The sequence below is a fragment of the Astatotilapia calliptera genome, chromosome 18 (assembly GCF_900246225.1).
Source record: "Astatotilapia calliptera chromosome 18, fAstCal1.2, whole genome shotgun sequence".
NCBI lineage: Eukaryota > Metazoa > Chordata > Actinopteri > Cichliformes > Cichlidae > Astatotilapia > Astatotilapia calliptera.
This window is the reverse complement of record NC_039319.1, coordinates 31,828,418-31,847,791: the sequence shown is the minus strand read 5'-3', so window position 1 is coordinate 31,847,791 and position 19,374 is coordinate 31,828,418. Positions and strand designations below refer to the sequence as shown.

The following is a 19,374-nucleotide window of genomic DNA, read 5'->3' as shown; positions in this document are numbered from 1 at the left end:
GGCCCAGGAAAGGAAAACAAAGAGAAGAACCCTTCAGAGTCAACAGGCATCTCAGTGTGGTAGAGGTTGATGTTTACCAGTCAGGAGGTTAGTGGCATGTTACCAAGCCTGAGCATTTGTGAATGTAAGACAAACAAATCTTGGAATGGAAAAAAGTGTTTGTATGAATGTGTGTGTGCCTGGATGAATACGGATTGTAGTAGGAAATGCTCAGTTAGAGTAGAAAAGCATCATATGAGTACTCGTCCACTTGGGGATTCAATCCTTGGCTTGGCCAAGATACTAACCCCAAGTTGTTCACTGATGCATCCGTGGGAGTATGAACATGTGTAAATGTTTATAGAAAAAGTGCTTGTGTGATGAGCCATGTGGTATAAAGTGCTCCAGAAGAGTAGAAAAGCACTAGTAGCAGAACTCATGACCAAGTTCATCTGTGAGTTTTATCAGTGTACAAGATTCAATTATCCAATCAGTTGGAAAATTACATTAAATAGTTTTGTTTGTTTCAAATACATTCTGAATTGTACTGTTTCATTTTCCACTCTAGTTGAGCACTCAAAGTCCTTTATTCAACATGCCTCATTCACACATGCACGTGTTTTCTACCTAGCATTATTTTTCTTTCTCAGCAAAATCTTACTGTTTATTTCTAACCCAGCATCTACAGCTACAAAGACAAACATTAAGAAAAGCACAAAGGAAATCATTATTTAACCTGCAAAAGAAACTCCCATCGGGTTTCTCCTCAGGCTTCACCAAAATAATGTTGAGTTAAAACAACCAAATGACAAGTATCACTTTCTCATTATCACTTTTTCCTCACATTCTAGTAGGACCAAGTTGTCACTGTAAGTTGTTTGAAATATATGCTCATATCTGGGTAAGAAAGGCCATTGTAAGTTTAAGTTACCACGAGATAGCTTGGAATAAATGCAAAAATAAATACAAATAAGTTGTTATGAGTCAGTGTCATGGAGTCATGTTTTGTACTGTGTGGTTGTTGTCTGTCACACACCAGAGGGTGGCGTAGTTTGTGTTCTATGTTATTGATGTTTTGTGAGTTCCAGGTGGAGGCTGACCATTGGTGGAGCACTGGGAGAGGCCGGCTGTAAATGAGGACCCTTCTGCCCCTGGCTGCTTCCTGCTCCCAATGAGCTGTGGCTGTGTGTGAGACTCTGTTCTCTGGAATGAGAAGCTTTTGCTGTGTTGTGAATAGTTTTGTTGTAAATAGTTGTAAGTATTTTTACTCGGTAGCTGTAGGGCTGAGAAGCTATTTTCTCCTGTTTTTGGTTAGGGAGGCAGATAAGAGACCTGCATTTTCTTTTGGGTTTTCTCCGTGTAGGTGAGTCAGTTTCACTTCATTTATAGAGAGTTTTGTTTGCTGTTTTGGCCATGCTCACCCTGACGCCCGCTACCTTTTGGAATTTAATAAACTGACTGGTTATGTAACTCTGTGGCAGTTTTTGGTTTGTTTTCCTTGAGAGCAGGAGTGTGAGGACATTCTCTCTTTTCTTTTTCTTTTCCTTGTGTTGTGCACCGGTTTCCCCTGGGCTGGGGTGTAACAAAGTTCACAGGTTTTAAACAGTTAGAGCTCTGTAAATGGGCCCCGTACTTGGATACATTTTGCTAATCCTTTATTCTGATGGACAGATTAACAACCTAACTAGAAGTTTCTGATCTTTATGTTTAGTTGGCCTGATCCACACCAGACACTGGTTCAGTGTCCAGGCTCTCATATAACTACTGTTAATATTTTTGCATTTTATATTCACTTTCAGTGCTGTGTCCTGAAATCAAAGAGATGGATGTTAATAGCTTTGCTCAAAATTCTAGTACTGCTGAAATGTAATGGGAAAATGTTGTTTGTAGTGTGTTTAACTATCCCTTTGATTAAAGATCTTGTATATACTGTAAATATTAACGACTTTTTGCATGTACCATTTTCTGTGGAGAAAATAAACCACAATGCATTAAATTGAAAAAAACAAACAAAACAAAAAAAGCTGACTGACTCACCTTTCCTCCTACAGTGGCAGACTTGGCATGATGTTTGAACACATGTTCAGGGTCTTTATGATACGCCTTCAAGAAGGAGTTGGGGGTGATGTTTCTAGAAGCAACAGATTTGCATGATGTGACAAATCAATGTGTGCAACAACTTCTACAAAAGGTATACTGAATCAGTTTTGACACATGTGAAACGCATTATTAAATATTTAGCTTAAGTTGTGGTATGCTGAAATCGCTGAGTAGTAATTAAATGGATCAGACATGTTGTTTGGTCAAAACAGGTCTCATGGCTGTGCAGCGTATATTTTAAAATAAAGGGGTGGTCTAAATTTTGTTTGTGAGAACAGTTTTATTTAGTTTATCGTTGTGATGTTCAGCATGCAATTGTTAACATTTTGCTGTCTATTTCAATCCAGTTACTGTTGATATATGAGGCAAATTGATTTCCTTTTGCTGCCTAAACCTAAAACGCTGAGAAGTCGTTTTGTAGAAGGTGGGAGGCTCTGTAACTGAAAGGAGATGATATTGAGAGTGCCATTATCTCTAGGTACAGCAGGGGATGGAGGATACAAACCATTTAGAGCACGACATGAAGTGTATGCTTTTTTTGAATGATGAAGCCTTTTAACCTCAGGGTTCTTAATCCTTTTGAATTTGACAAGAAGCAAAAAGTGTAGCTGCCAGACTGAGTATGTAAGGTTTAGTGCTAAAAACAAGATTAAGGAAAACTATGTATCAATTAAAGATGGCAAAAGTGAAAAAGATGTTTCCTCAATTTACAATTGACACCAAAATCTTTTCATATAACAAAACACAGTGACAGATAATCTGAATTTGTTAATGAGTAAAAAGGACAGAGGGGATTGTGATTTGTTTATAAACAGTTGTGCTGGTAAGTTTACATACCGTGGCAGAATTTGTAATTTTTGGGCCATTTTCCAGAGAATATGATTGATAATACAAAACTTTTATTTCAATCATGATTAGTGGTTGGGAGAAACCATTTATTATCAAACATACCCTTTTTAAATCATAATGACAACAGAAACTACCAAAATGACCATGATCAATGTTTATATACCATGAAAGTTTTAATAATAACGGTGACCAGTCCGTGATCTGTTTCCTTGTAATTAGTTTGTGTGTATAAAACGTCAGTGAGTTTCTGGGCTCCTGACAAACCCCCAGTGCTGCACTGATGTTGGATTCTGAGCTACAGGGAAAGCAAAAGAATGATCAAAGGATCTGTGGGAGACGATAGTTGAACTTTATGAAACAGGAAAAATGATATCCAGGCAATTGACAGCATCAATCAGCAGTGTTCAAACAAAGAAGTGGAAAAATTCTTTTGTAATGGAAACAAACATTTCAGCCAAAACTGCCACAAAACTTGTTCGGGATGCAAGAAAAACCCCCACAAATAACTTCAGTTGACATACGGGACTCTCCGGGGAAAAAAAGTGGATTTCAAGATACATAATAGGAAGCACTTAAAGAAAAATGGACTGTGTGACATGAATGATGGACCACATAGTTGCAGTTTCGACACTTCATTATTTGGTTGCTCTTTTCTCTAACACTCGGCCGCAGCTTTTCAGCTGCTAGCCACACACAAAACAACAACGCATGTCCTAGTACATTCTTTAATAGGGGAGACGTAATTGGCTGATGGAGCTCCAGTGTGTCTCAGCCTCCCTGCAAGCCACACCCCGCCACATACTCCCATCGCCCAACCTAGCCCGGGGAGCCGTCTGGCCTAGCCTATTCCATCCCTCTGTGGACGGTAAGTGGGGACTGGCCATGACCATCTGTGTCCCGGCCCATAGACCAGCAGCAAGGATGAGTCGGATCAGGGGGCCGACCGTGTACCCAGATCCTCCTTTTACAGAAATAACAGCCTATAAATGCTTCCTATGGCTTCCAATGAGAGTCTGGATTCTGGTTGAAGGTATTTTGGACCATTCTTCTTTACAAAACATCTCCAGTTCAGTCAGGTTTGATGGTTTCCAAGCATGGACAGCCGCTTTAAGTCACACCATAAATTTTCAATAATATTCAGGTGTTGGGACTGAGATGGCCATTTCAGAATGTTGTACTTGTTCCTCTGCATGAATGCCTTAGTAGAGTTTGAGCAGTGTTGAGGTTCATTATCTTGTTGAAAAATCCGGGCCTGGCGCAACTTCAACTTCACTGATTGTGTGAATGTGGTGAGGCATTGTGTTCCTGTTTCTCTTTAAACTTTATTCTTCTACCTTATTCTAGTTGCTCCGTTTCTTTGCCGCTTAACTACTCCCTCAGTTTTCAGCCGATTGCCACCATTCAAATATTTAAACTGTTCTGCTATTTCTGCTAATGCCAGCTATGTCCTTTGGTGCTCACAACTTTTCTACTTTTTGAGATATTAAGCTTTTTATGCCACTTTTTGGCCCATTTGATGAAAGAGACCACATTTTCAGTGTGATCACCAGTTTAGCTTGCTGGGCTGAGCCATGTTTTAGCTCAGTGAGATAAGCAGCCGTTTTCAGAGCGGGAGGCCAGGGTTAGAATCCCGCTTATGGCAACATTTTTTTCATTAAACAGTTCAAGTTTTTTAACTCTTTTCAACACAAATTCTACCTTCTTCACCCCTTTTCAGCTGTTTTCAGTTCCTTCGCCTCTTTTTAGCACAATTTTCAGTTTCTTCATCTCTTTTTTCAGCACAATTCAGCTTCTTCTGCGCAGTGCACATTTTTTCTCTCATCATATCTTTGTTTTGGGACTGGAACTGGTTTGGCTCAGTGGGATGAGCAGCTGCCGAGAGACCCAGTGATGAAGGTTCGAATCCTACCTGTGGCGGTTGCCGCACATCTTCCCTGCTTGCATGCACACTGCTTTCTTGACACTCTGCAGTGTACCCTTTCAAATATAGCCATCTTCGGCAAGCAGTTCAGCTTCTACACATCTGTTCAGCAGATAATTCTGCTTCTTCAGCTTTTTTCAGCAGATTCCACTACACGGCATTCACACTGCATTTTTGCAGGAAATGCAACTTTTTCTAATTCTTGATTCTGTCACTGATCTTCTGCATCACTTTCCCATACAGCATTTCCTTGTGCAAAGTGCACTGAATAGTTGAACGATGCACAGTGACACTATCTGCAGCAAGATGATGTTGTAGGTCTTTGGAGCTGGTTGGTGGCTTGACTATGACCATTCTCACCATCCCTCGCCTCTGCTTATCTAAGATTTTTCTTGACTTGCCACTTCGGGTCTTAACTTGAACTGTGCCTGTGGTCTTCAACATCCTCACTATGTTCCTCACAGTGGAAACTGACAGCTGAAATCTCTGAGATAGCTTTTTGTGTCCTTCCCCTGAACCATGATGTTGAACAATCTTTGTTTTCAGGTCATTTGAGAGTTGTTTTGAAGCTCCCATGTTGCCACTCTTCAGAGAAGATTGCAAAGAGGAGAAAAACGTGTAATTCAGTACAAAAGAAATTTCAGCTCTCACAAACTATTCCAAATTGCAAAACGCTTACCTATGTCTCTAACAAAACCACTCTAACTTTGTAAAAATAGGAAAGATTTCTGTTTTTCACTATCTACTATAGAATTGATTTGTTTTTTAAACAACCTAACTCCAAAGAGTCTAACAGACACATTTCTCACTTTATCATATAAAAAAAACCCCAGTTAAATATGTAATGTTTTTTACACTGACAGAAAGGGGAGTGTCACTGGTGCTGCCTGCTTAAGATCAAAGTGGGCTGCATGTGTACATGATGTAAAATTAGTTTAACACCCCTGATTGTTTGTGTTGTGATTATAAATTTTTATATAGATGGTTTCACCCAACCCCTAACCACGAGCGAGTAAAAAGTTTTTCCATTAGCATTCATATTCTCTAAAACAAAAAAATGGCCCAAAAAAGTCACAAATTTTGACAGGGTATGTAAACTTATGAGCACAACTATGTAATTGTGTATATCATTCTCTTTACCACCCTCACCTAATATCCTCCAGGTCATAGTAAACATTGCGGGTGGTATCTTTGATGTAGATGGCCATGTTTGGAGACTGCAGCATCTTCATGGTGAGCTGTTGAGGGAAAGCGGTAACAAACAAAGCCCGAAGAGCATCCTGATTGCTGATTTCTGTGGGCACCCAGACTTGCTTTGTTTCCTCCCCATACTGCAGGAACAGCACACCTGACACAACACAAACAGGCAGGAAGAGGGGCCATCAGTCTGTGTCAGAACCGTACAAAGAAACATCTTCAAATCTTAATACGCAAACTGATGAGTGGCAGCTAAAATAAATATTTTTGATGTTTATTTTAATATATTTAGCCATATACAACATAAGAATGCTAATCCACAACAAAATCTTTAAATTAAATAGGGTACAGGTGCTTGCTTCTCAATGGCTTATGAAGCAGACAGCTTATAAACTAAACCTTCAAGCTCCAACACAAGAGCTTGCAGGTGAAGTGTGAAGTATGAATAGATTCATGTTGAGAGATTATTTAAATCCCAGTGATTCACGAGCTATCCTATGCACTCAATTTGTCTCATATGCATACTGTCATGGTCCACATGACCCAGCGTTTTGTGTTTCATTTTGGTATCATCTTGTGTTTTGTATTAATTCTTAGGGTTTGGTTCTTGTGTTTAGTGTTTTAGTGTGCTCCCTCTTGTGCTCTGTTCGTGTCCCTGAGTTAGTGTTGTAGAACAGTTTGTGAATTTCCTGTTTTACTTTGAAGGTCTGTGTCTCGTTGTGTCTATTAGGTTCAGCTGTGTTCCCCTCTGGTGTGTCATTCCCTAATTACCTTGTGTGTTTTTACAGTGTGTGCCTGCCTGTGATCCTTGTCGGTTCGTCTGTGTTATTCAGTGTTTCTCCGCGTCTCTCTGCCCTGCTTCCTCCGTGTCATCTCCGTGTATCATCCTGTGTCCTTATGTTTTCAGGGTTGTTTATTAGTTTTTCCCAGTCTAGGCTTTAGTAGCTCCCTGTTCCTTATTTCCTCTTTTTGTACTTCGTCGTCACTGTAAATAAACACTCACTCGCACCCCTGCCAGTTCGTGCATTTTGGGTCCTTTTCTCGTAACACCATACGACTGCTGCCCCAGCCGTGACACATACTTAGTTACGGACCTACAGGCCTTTTAGCTGTGAGATGACTGAGCTAACCACTGCAACACTGTCTATCTAACAGAACTGCTACTAGGAGAAACCTCAGCAGTCAAATTAGCTGCCAGGATTAATGTTAATTCAGTTGGTAACTTGATAAAATGAAACTTGTTTTAAAGGGATTTCTGCAGCTACAACTCTAATGCCTCCAACTGTGTAATGCTTGACACGCTTGATTAGCAAGCAAAAGGTTGCTGGTTTGATTCCAGTGGGGGACACAAATGCCTTTATTTGTGTTAAGAAGAAAATCGGATGTAAAGTTCTTCACCCTTGTTCAGAACTGTAGTATCAAACTTGTTCTTGAAAAGCAGTACACTCTTTCCCCCACTCTACAACACTGTGTTAAACAGTCTGGTTAAAGAATTAATACATATCCTGACTTCTACAGGTATATCATCTGAAACATCTGCCTTTCCATTTTTCATCCTCTTCATAGCTGCCCTCACTTCCCACTTACTAATCCTCTCCACTTCCTGATTTATTCATTTCTCCCTAGTGCAATAGCAGCATGAAACCCTGTGTGAGAGGGAAGGGGCGGAGCATGGAAAGCGAGGTTAGGAGTCTCACGGTTTTCTGACCGTGTGCACAGATAGTTCTGGATAACTGCTTATTTTTTGGAACTTCCATGCTTATTTAGGAAGGAGTTCATTGTTACATCTTCAGTTTGTAATACATAAACAGTCTTCAAATCATAATGCAACTGGAAGCATTTCTTTTGGAAACCAGGAAATTACCCTACATAGAGTTTATTGGAAATTTATTGGAAATTACCCTACATAGAGTTTCAAAAGTTCTGTTAAGTGACGTGGCGCTAAACAATTGAGACTCTTAAAAACAAGTTATAACATTTTAAAGTGGATACTGAAACGGACTTGAAGCCAGTGTTAGGATGCCAGTATAGGTGTAATGTGATCAAACCTTTTCTTTCCTGTCAAAAGGCAAACATCTGCATTTTGAACACTGAAGTAAGAACTGATCAGAGCCAACATATAAAGAGTTACAGTAATTAAGATGACAGGTAATAAAAGCGAGGCAGGCCTTCACCTTACTGAGGAGCCTTAGTTAAAAGAAACTTGTCTTAACAGCTGAGCTGATCTGTTTATCAAATTTTAAAGCACTGTTGAAAGTCACACCAAGGTGCCTTGCAACCAGATGACAGTAAGACACTAAAGGACCAATAGCGCTGTCATACCCATGTAACAGATTGGGTTGCCCAAAAGTTTATTTCCTCACGACTGTACATCTCTGGGACAGTTCACTAGTGCCTGGTTAGAAATATGGCTGTTGGTTTGTATACGCAAATACAAATGTATTTGAACACAGTGTCCAAATACATTTGAACACTGTGTTCAAATACATTTGGACACTAACTGTGTTCAAATGTATTTGGACATTGACACAAGTTTTGTTTTTTTTCTGTTTACTGAAACATATTCCAAGTAGAGCTGGGCGATAGAACGATAACGATATGTATCGCGATATAACTTTTACTCGATAGAGAAATTAAGCTATCGCGATAGACCTCGCCGCTCTTGTCCTCAAAGAAAAAAAAAAAAAAAAAAAAGGTCAGCCAATCCAAATCAAGTAGCGCAGAGCCGAACCAATCACAGCCGCAGCGTCACGTCACGTGACTTGTTACGTACAGCACAAGTGCCAAGCCGCACGTGTGTTTGTTTGGGAAGCAGCCAGCGGGTAATGGAGGAAATGAGTGTGCCGACTAGAAAAATCAACCGAGCGTGACCGAAAAGAAAACAGATGATGGTTCCAACGCCGGAGAGATTGTCGAACGGAAGAGCCATAGAAGTTCCGTAGTGTGAAGGTATTTCAGCTATTTCAAGTCTGACAAAAAACAGAGTAGCGTGCACTGTAAATTGTGCCGAAAGCAAGTCTGGAAATACAATAAACTGGTGCATGCGTCACACTGTGCGCCACGTTATTGTTTCGGTGAAATGAATTTCTACAATACTGTTAATTCTACTCTCTGCAGTGTTTAAATGCTTACATATACACACAGTTACTGTCCCTCCACACATACGACTCTGTTCTGCTTCTATGCCCCAGCTTTGTTTACTTTTTCCACTTCTAGACTTCTGATTGGCCAACATTTCGGCATGGTTAGGAATCTAGCGCCACCTGCTTCTTTGGCATGTTCATAGCAGCGTTTTCCTTCATTTCTGCCTTTATGTGTGGACGGGATTATTTTTTAAAACGAAAACGGAAAATCTCCGTTTTCAAAAATACCCGTGTACGTGTGGACGTAGCCTCAGTCTCTGACTGGAAGCGCTAATTCGTCATTCGGCTTTTGTCAGACTAAAGTAACTGTTAAAACTGTTTGAAAAGCTCAGCTATACAACAAGGAGAGATTGAGAATTTCCTTTTAGTTCTCAGTTTATTTGATATTGACAAAAGTTAGTCAGTTTTGTCTGTTCTTCTGTAAAACAAACTAAGATTTATTTTTAGAATTAATATTTTGTTTCAAAGTGGAATTGACAATTTAGTCTGTTTCGTTTGTTCTATTTTGAAACTTAAACGCTTTAGCGGCTGCCTTTTGTGTAGTTTGCAATATTTGCCTTTATTTATCTGAAAAAGTCTCATGTTCCTTAAGTACATCTACCCTGTTGAACTTATTATGGGAAATAAATATTTAAATAAAAACAAGCTGCTGATTATTTCACATTTTACTTGTGAGCAACGGCACATTTAAATCTTACAAATATAGTTATTTGGCTTATATCGTGATAGATATCGTTATCGCCTGAAATGAAAAAAACATATCGTGATATGAAAAAATCTCATATCGCCCAGCTCTAATTCCAATTATAGTTATATAATGGGCATGGATATGTTTACACTCTCAGCTTTCATTTAAGTCTACACTCAAATTGGATGAAGAGTTTAGGAGTTTCAGCTCATTAACATGTTCCACCCTCTTTTTACAGGGACCAAAGTACAGTGGCCCCTCATTTATTGCGGGAGTTACATTCTAAAAGTAACCTGCGATAGGTGAAATCTGCGAACTAGTCAGCTTTATTTTTAACAATTATTATAGATGTTTTAAGGGTTTAAAACCTCTCACTACACACTTCTCAGACAAGCATGAACATTTTCTCTCTAGTTTAAACAGCCTCAAAGTTCAAACCTTCGTAGAAAAATAAGTCCAGTATTATAGAATGAAACCAAACATCAAACCCTGTTTTCAGGTCCAAAACATGGGAATAGAGCAACCATTGATTGACAATGGTCTATAGCCAATCAGGACGCAGAACACAATGCGCTGTAAAAAAAAAGAAAAAGAAAAAGAAAACAAGAAAGAAAAAAGAAAAAAGAAAAAAGGAATGCAAAATTTTAGGAAACTAATTTTGCAAGGCCGCAAAAGGTGAACTGCGTTACAGTGAGGGACCAATTGGAAAATTTACTTAAAGGCTATTTCATGGGCAGGTGTTGGCAATCCCTTCATTATGACATCATCAAATTATCAACTGAAAGCTGCTGCAGTAGAGGCCTGGGAGAGTCAGGAGGAAACTGACTCAGTTTCAGGAGGACATCTAGTGATGTCCATGAGTTCAAGACTTAAGGCTGTCATTGTCAGCAAAGGATTTTCAACCAAGTATTAGAAATGAACATTTTATTTTCAGTTATTTAATTGTCCAATTACATTTGAGCCCTTGAAATGAAGGGACTGTGTTAAAAATACTTTAGTTCCTCACATTTTTATGACATCTTTTTCAACCCACAGAATAAAAGCTAAAGTCTGCACATCAACTCCGTCTGAGTTGTTTCATTTAAAGTTTATTGTGGTAATGTACAGAGCCATGCACACCACTGCATCCTTATGCTGTGGTGTTCCTCAAGGCTCTGTGCTTGGCCCAATGTTATTCTCATTATACATGCCCCTCTAGACTTAATCTTTGAAAAATATAACATTTGCTCCATCGTTGCACTGCTTTCTCAAGTGCATGAGAGAAGTCAGAGAATTGCTTTTGGGCAATTCCCTTATCCTGAATGAAAAGAAAACGGCAATTGTAGTGTTTGGCAACCATACCCCATGGGACATATTAGCTGATACCTTTGGTTCCTTTGTCACTTCTCTCTCTGACTCGGTTAGTGACCTAGGTGTCCTGCTGGATAGCTCTTTCAAATTTAACAAACAAGTGTCCTCAGTAATCAAATCTAGCTTTTACCAACTGCGCCTTATTGCTAAGGCTAAGCACTATGTCCCTCATAAAGATCTTAAAAAACTCATTCATGCTTTTGTGACATCTAGATTGGATTATTGTAATTCTCTCTACATTGGTCTTCACTCTGCTCTTCTTCACAGACTTCAGCTTGTCCAGAATGCTGCAGCTCGCCTCCTGACTGGTACTAGAAAGCATACCTCTATCACCCCTGTTCTTGCTGATTTGTATTGGTTATCCATAAAATATCATATTGAATTTAAAATATTGTTGCTCACCTTTAAAATTATAAATAATTTAGCCCCTAGCTATCTGGTCGATCTCCATAGTCCCTGGGCGAGCCCTCAGGTCTTCAGCCCAATTACTCCTGGCTCAGCCTAGATCTAGACTTAAATCTAGGGGAGACCGTGCTTTTGCCCTGGTTGCACCTAACCTGTGGAACGACCTTCCCATTGCTATCCGTGCGTCAGACTCCATTTTATCTTTTAAATCCAGTTTAAAAACTCACTTATTTTCCATCTAGTTGGTGTCCCTATTTTATATTTGGCTCAATTTTTTTTATCTATGTACTTTATCTTTTAGCAATATCTGCTCTTGGTAACTTTATTCCTGTATAATTAGTGCACTCAACCTGCTGACATTTGTGGTACTTTGTTAATCGTCTTTTATTTAACCATGTCTTTATTTTCCTGTTTCGATTGTAAAGCACTTTGGTGTACCGCTGGTTTTTTAAATGTGCTATATAAATAAAGTTGTACTGTATTGTATAAAATCAGAAAAAAATTGTCTCTGTTCAAATATATTTGGTCCTAACTGTATATCTGGAGGTCATCTGCAAAGCAATGAAAGGACATTATGCTTTTTATAAATGGACCCCACGGGGAAGCAAATATAAAGAGAAAAGAATGGGCCCCAGTAGAAAACCCTGAGGTACTCCACAGTAGAGCAGGGCGATATGGCCAAAAATATTTATGCGATAACGATATAACTGATGATATAATTGATGTGAGACAAAATACAAAATACAACTCCACAACTTTACTAGCGCAAAAAACCCATCCATTTATTTTCTATGCTGTTTTTTTTAATGTGTGTGTGTGTGTGTGTGTGTGTGTGTGTGTGTGTGTGTGTGTGTGTGTGTGTGTGTGTGTGTGTGTGTGTGTGTTTATTGTATCATTATGTCTTCTAAAAGTAAATGTTTTAAAGAGAGATGGAAGTGATCTGGGAATATGGTATTTTATCATAAATTGGATCCTGACAGCATTTTCATGACCATATTTTCCATACAGCTTCTGCAGGATATTCATATGTGTTGTCCAAATCAGTTAAGAAGCAAACTATTTCATACAGTGTTATTGAACAGATTTATTTAGATGTGTCTACATACCTAACGGCCAACCTCTTGTCTGACCACTTGAGCGGCCTACAGGTAGACTTGCTCTAGCCTTAGAGCCCCTTGTAAAGGCAGCAGATAGGGGTATCATCTCTCCACCAGACATGCTACTTGAAACCAGCCTGTTCTGCTCTTTCACCAAGTGTGGGACACCAGCACCTTGGGGACTGTCAACAAACCAGGGACTCCTTACCTGGATTGAAAGAAAAAGCAAAAGGATTATGATTATGGGAGAGAGGAGAAAATGGTAAAAAAAAAATTATTAAAAGTGCTTCCACTACTAATCAAATCTTATGTTAAGGGACATCCATCCATCCATTCGCTTCCGCTTATCCTTTCAGGGTCGCGGGGGGCGCTGGAGCCTATCCCAGCTGTCATAGGGCGAGAGGCGGGGTACACCCTGGACAGGTCGCCAGTCTGGGGCGACACATAGGGACAGACAACCATTCGCACTCACATTCACTCGCACATTCACACCTAGTGGCAATTTGGATTATCCAATTAACCTATCCCCACAAGCTGCATGTCTTTGGATGGTGGGAGGAAGCCGGAGTACCCGGAGAGAACCCACGCAAACACGGGGAGAACATGCAAACTCCACACAGAAAGACCCCGGCCTGATGGTGGAATTGAACTCAGGACCTTCTTGCTGTGCGGCAACAGTGCTAACCACCGTGCCACCGTGCTGCCTCATGTTAAGGGACATATATATCCATATATATTAGGGCTGTCAAAATTAACACGTTAATGCAGCTTAATCCATCATCATGACTAATCTGATTACATTTTTTATCTTGGCACATGCGCAAATGGGCAGTTGATCTGGTAGTAACGGCCAGAAGAACCAGTCAACTCAATATGGAAGATGATAAACAGCACATTGGCTTGTTTGATAGAAAATTTTAATTAAAACAACAAGACAGAACAGTTGACCGACATAAAGTACTATGCACATTGTGCAGGAAGTTATTTTCTTTTTACCGAAGCACTTCCAGGGTAAAAATATCACACAAAGCATATGCTACTCGGGGATGCTGCTAGCAGTTTGGCTAACGTGTCGCCCAGCTTGTGGCAAACCACTCTCACGGAGCATTGGGGCCTCAGTAAGTCTACCTCAGACAAATTGACAGACACAACTGGCAAGTAGATTGCACCAAACTGCAAAACTATTAATATCGTCGAGGACACAGCCCTTACAAAGGTTTTGCAAGTTGCCTTTCGAGATGCATTGTACAAGGCTCCAACAACAAGCACAATAATGTCAAAAATTAATGGGCTCTAAGACACTGGAAAGGAAAAAACAAGAGAATTTAGCTGCAGCCAAACATGTCACCCTGTCAGGTGTCAGGTGGGAAATTGAAGGAAAAATCACAACTGTAGGGATTGATTGTCCACAAAACTCAACAGCTGCAGCTAAACCTTTGCCATTTGAGCATATGCCTTGTTGCATCACTGTGAGTGTTGGTGACAGTGGATTTGTCCAGGTTTCAGAAAATTGTTGGTCAATTCAAACATATTCCAACCAACGTCCCAGAGCTGGAAACACGACAAACAACCCTGGGGGAGCAGAAGGAGCCATTGATCCAGCAGAGCCACAAACTTGTGATGCTGATGCCACAAGAAAGAAATAAAAAAAATTTTTAATTAATTGATTAAAGAAAATCCATTTCTTGTTTTAATAACCATTTTGTTCTTCTTCCATCTCTTCCTCTGTCTGTGTGTTTTCACTACAGGTATGTAACTGAGATTCTGGGTGGGGAATCCTATATTTCCTGCTCAGTGGTACTGCCTGCCCTCTCCCACTTGCATCATGTGATGGAAACCTCTAATGATGACTCTGCATATGTAACTAGGTTTAAAACAGCATTCCAAGAACACCTAACCTCCCACCAAGAAAACTTTATCAACAATGATTGTCTCAAGATTGCCACAGCTTTGGATGCTCGATGGAAGTGCCTCCCCAAGAGTGACAGAGAGAGGGTGTGGCCCACACTTGGAAGACTGCTGCATGATCAATCCCCACCTCAGACTTGTGAAGATAAGCCACCCAAGAAAAGAGTCTATTACAGATGAATCAGATGAGGAGTTTCTGCCTGACAGAATCATGCACTTGATTCTGTAGCTCATTCAGGAGCTGGTGACAAGCTGGCACTGCTGGCTTGCAAATATCTGGCCACTCCTGCAACCACTGTTCTGTGTGAGAGACTGTTCTCAGTTGCAGGCAACACTGTAAATCAGAAGCGGTCAGCTCTCCTCTCGGACAATGTAAACAAGTTAGTTTGTCTCAGTAACAGGGCCACATTAATGTGGATAAATGTTTGCAGAAAGTTTTTTGTAAACATGAATGTTCAGATGCTCAATAAACATGTTCTGTAGGGCTGTTCGATATAACGATCTACAGGGTGGGCCTTTATATAGATACACCGTAACAACATGGGAATGGTTGGTGATATTAAAGTCCTGTTTGTGGCACATTAGTATATGTGAGGGGCAAACTCCTCAAGATGGGTGGTGACCATGGTGGCCATTTAGAAGTCGGCCATCTTGGATACAACTTTTGTTTTTTCAATAGGAAGAGGGCCATGTGACACATCAGACTTATTGGTTCACAAGAAAAACAATGGTGTGCTTGGTTTCAACGTAACTTTACTCTTTACCGTCGTTGTTGCGAACCACAACGCATAAAAACAGGCGCTTGTCCGTCCGTAGTGTGGTTATATTAAATATAAGAGAAAGAGAGAAGTTTAAGAAATGAATATAGCCACTACAGTGACATCAAAACCATGAAAAAATATTGCCGTAAAGAGTTTATTTTGCGACACCACGAAACAAACGACAGCGTAAAATGAAACGATAGACGTTTTTATATCGTCATCCGATATATATCGTTATATCGAACAGCCCTACTCCAGAGTTCACTTTTTAATTTACTCGATTACTTCTCCACACTCTGGACTCTTTGCTCAGTTCAGCTATGGTTCCCCTGTTGCTCTGTATGGACAGCAACCCATGCATTTCTCCATGTAATCTGCTCTGTCATGGCTCAATATTCCACCTGAGATCTGCTCAGCTTGCAGTACTGATTCATCTTTTATCTAGCTACAGTCCATTAGCTGCTACATTCACAATAATGGTGTGATGTTGTCTGGGCGGGCCTTCCCCACACCGGACCTACATGAAGACCGAAAACAAAGAAACAATGTATGTATGCACAATTAAGTTAATTCATAACTTAATGAATTAACAACATAATAAAACATAAAGTAACATGTGACTGAATATTTGCTTTAATTTGCTGAATGTTTGATTTTGCTGGCAACATAGTGTTTACACAAAGAAACCTGGGATAGTCAGTGCAGCAATGTTATTCTGACAATAGCAAATCATAGTAAATAAATATATGGAGAGAATAATGTGCTTAATGTGCAAAAAGTCAATACTTCTGGGACAAGTTGAAAGTTTTACGACTGCTCATCCACTTTGTCACACAGGGCACCAGAACCATTGTCTCCTGTGGGCTGCAAGCTGGGGGCCTCTATGGATTGTGTGTTAGTTTATCCAGTAATTGCCAGATGACATTGGAATCTGGGAGTTTAGAGGCTGGGTCAGCTCAATGCCTCTCCTTTGTGTGCCACTAGCTGTTTCTGGGCAGGGTTTTTGGTGCACTGTGTCAACGCAATCTGGGAAGCCATAGTTTACTCTACTGACTTATCTTAGGAGACAATAGCGATTATGTGGCAGTATGCAATGTATTTTCAGTTGAAAACATTGGAAGCCAACACTATCATGCTGCAGGTACTGGGAGTCTCCCTACAGCCTAGAAGCTAGTCTCTGGTACCTTCTCAGTTTCACCTGGACACAGGTCCCGGTTCCCCTCCAAAGCAGCACAAACAAAGTCATAACACAAAAGAGAAAAAAATATCAAAATTGACAAAGGCAGACCACATAAAACTACATTGTTGGCTGCATACAGTTGTTATCTTATGTTAACCCACAATCGTCGAACTTCTTTCATCTACGTGAAATTCTCAGAGAGTGAGAAGAGGCTGCAGGTCAGACTCAAACCCTGAATGCATCTCTTAAAAATATGATGAGGGGGGGGGGCAATGTTATTTTTGTATGACTGTGTTATGAATGACTATTCTATTTTAATAATCGGATGACTGCTCAAGATAGGAGATTAAAATTTTAGGGTCCACGAGAGAGAAAAGCACACCAGGACATCAGAGGAGACAGAATAAGAAATACATAAAACATCATTAAAAAGTCTTGTAAGGCAAGATTCCCTTTTGTAATGTGATTTAATGCTATTTTAGCATGTTTAAATAATTTGGGACTGAACCTTTCCACAGAAAAGTGTTTATAATTATTAAAATTCAATAGAATAAAACTTATAATAAAATTCAATGCAAACAAAAGAGTAGTCTAGAAGGAAGGACATAATCAAGGTTTAACCATCAGTCTGTCTCTCTCACATTACAGGAAACAACCTGCATTCCAGCTGCATCATCAGCAGGGCACACAGCCAAAGACATAAATCACACAAAAACACACAAAGATAATAATTCAATATGACCAATAAGAGCTTGTGGCTTTGTGTTTTAAAATTTGAAGTAAAAAATGGCGGATATAATTGCTATGAGACTGTTAATATTCCAAAGGTGTGATATTTCGATAGCGAATAATTACACAATTGTTTGTGAATGGTATGTTAGTTTGTGCAGAGTCTCTAATGCCCATAGGTGTAAATTTGAAGAGAGACACATTTAAAACACACCGCAGCTTCAAAAAGTCTGAAAATAAAGTAGGTTGAGAGGACAGTAATGTCTTACTGCCCCTGTGCCCCCCACTTACTGGAACAGAAAATAAAAATCTCCCCATACAGCTAACAGCACACTGCAATAATCATAATCCCGGCTCACTGCTTCAGCAGGCTGTTATGGCTATTATGACTCATCTGAGCGCAAACAGACATCCCTGTTGTCATTACAGATCAAACTTGTGAGGAATGCTCACCATTCCTGCGCAAATGTGTCATTTTTCTTAATGCCTGCGTGTGGAAAATAGATATTAGGAAACAGCGTCTTCAGTTCTTTTAGTTCTTTCACCTGGTGGACTCTTCGCCTACAACAGCAGTGCTGGGTCAGAACGGATTCCTCCCATTGAATCCCTTAAATGATGGTACCTTTCTGTTTGTGTTGGCTCTCGTCACATGCTGACGTAACAAACAGTGACAGACATCTGGCGCAGACGCTGAATAGCCCGCATAATGACGCGCTGATGGAGCAGCTTGTTGAGCCGGCTCCAAACACTCAGGAGCTTGTGTATCGCAAGTTGAAGGCTAATGTAAAGTTCATATCCTGCTAATCGCTTTGGCTACTTTTACACTAAGTTGTCTTTTAAGTAGTAGAAAAAGAGCGGCTCAGAGGAGCTGTTGGTCTTTACAGATAAATTAGAGGAACTTACCTGGAGGAGATGCTTGGTGTCAGCAGTGCGGCTTTAGAGTTTTAGCACTTCCCAGGTAACTTAGCTCTAAGGGTCAAAATCAAGTCCTGCGGTTTCACGGCAGGTTTAAGGTTCTTTTCTCGGACTTTTGAGACGTCGTAGTTTCTACATGCCGCATGTTTCTCTGCTTGGATCAGGTGCACTGACAAACTCCACCCCTTTCCACCCGTTGCTGTTTCAACACAACTCCACCTTAGCAAATAATGCTGGCTGTACCGGTCTAACTGGGAGATCAGTAGTACTACTCGTGAAATTTATGACAAGCCACAAGACACCTCATGCCCCTTCAGCATTACCACTATAACAACACACATACATCGTTTTAGAAAAGAAAATGCAAAACAGTAACTGATAAATGTCTGTCAGCAACTCATTGAAATCACAATGTGAAAAACATGTTGATAAAGCTTAGAAGATCATTAAAATGAAAACAGGTTGTTGCTGGCCTTAAAATGAATAAAAAAAAGTCATAAATTCACTCCACATTTCATTTTTCAAACACTGCTAATGATGAACAAATCTTACCTGCTCGTTTGTGCAGTCCTGATGTCCTATGATAATGGTTTTATGTTGAGGATATTTTTGCCTCACATGGTCCAGGACCTCTTTCTTCCTCTCCACATGTGTGTGCTGCATTATGAGGCTGTCCATCTGGTTGTGTCTGCTGCTGCTGTTATTGGTGGGGTAGCTTCGAGGTAAGGTATTGGGAGAGCATCGATATGGACTGTAGGAGAAGTCAGGGTTAGACAACAGGCTTCTGGAGGTGTGTTCTTTCTTCTGTAGCAGACAGTCTATGCTGTTGTCCCCCACAGCAGAGGCAGAAGAGGCTCTCGAAGGGGAGATACTTGGATCTAAGTTGGAAGGATGAGAGGAAAAAGGAGTGATGGTAGAAGGAAGTGCAGAGAGAACGAAGATTTACAGGAGAAAAAAACTTATATGACAGGATGACTTTTTTCAGTTCTCAACTTTGAATTTTCAGTGTATCAGAGTTGATCGCTACCATTCTCAATCTAACGCTCTTCTGTAGATTCTTGCGTGGTGGTGTCTCTGTGGTCTTTTTATGTCTTTCCTCAAATCTCTGTTGTGGGAATGGCTGTAGCTCAGGCAGTTGAACAGGGCATCTAT

The 19,374-nt window shown here is 40.2% G+C and overlaps 1 protein-coding gene and 1 long non-coding RNA gene across 5 annotated transcripts in view; one reads left to right on the top strand and one right to left on the bottom strand.

Moving 5' to 3' along the window:
- LOC113010981 (sickle tail protein-like) overlaps positions 1-19,374 on the bottom strand; it is a 97,439-nt gene that overhangs the window by 52,034 nt on the left and 26,031 nt on the right. For 2 of the 3 annotated variants that reach the window (XM_026150319.1, XM_026150320.1), the window contains exons 2-5: positions 18,775-19,100; positions 12,739-12,937; positions 5,999-6,197; positions 2,017-2,110 (exon numbers count right to left, since the gene is read on the bottom strand). In XM_026150319.1, the coding sequence (XP_026006104.1) occupies positions 2,017-2,110; positions 5,999-6,197; positions 12,739-12,937; positions 18,775-19,100 (818 nt within the window). Of the gene's footprint in view, positions 1-2,016; positions 2,111-5,998; positions 6,198-12,738; positions 12,938-18,210; positions 18,531-18,774; positions 19,101-19,374 lie in introns of those variants that run through there. The other variant, XM_026150321.1, reaches the window with a different exon arrangement.
- Positions 902-15,219, top strand: LOC113011043 (uncharacterized). Of its 2 annotated transcripts, none has more exons than XR_003270436.1 (3): positions 902-1,342; positions 2,031-2,170; positions 14,478-15,219. It is a non-coding gene; the product is annotated as an uncharacterized LOC113011043 (long non-coding RNA). The 2 variants fall into 2 exon arrangements; XR_003270435.1 differs by lacking the exon at positions 14,478-15,219 and adding an exon at positions 11,495-12,025.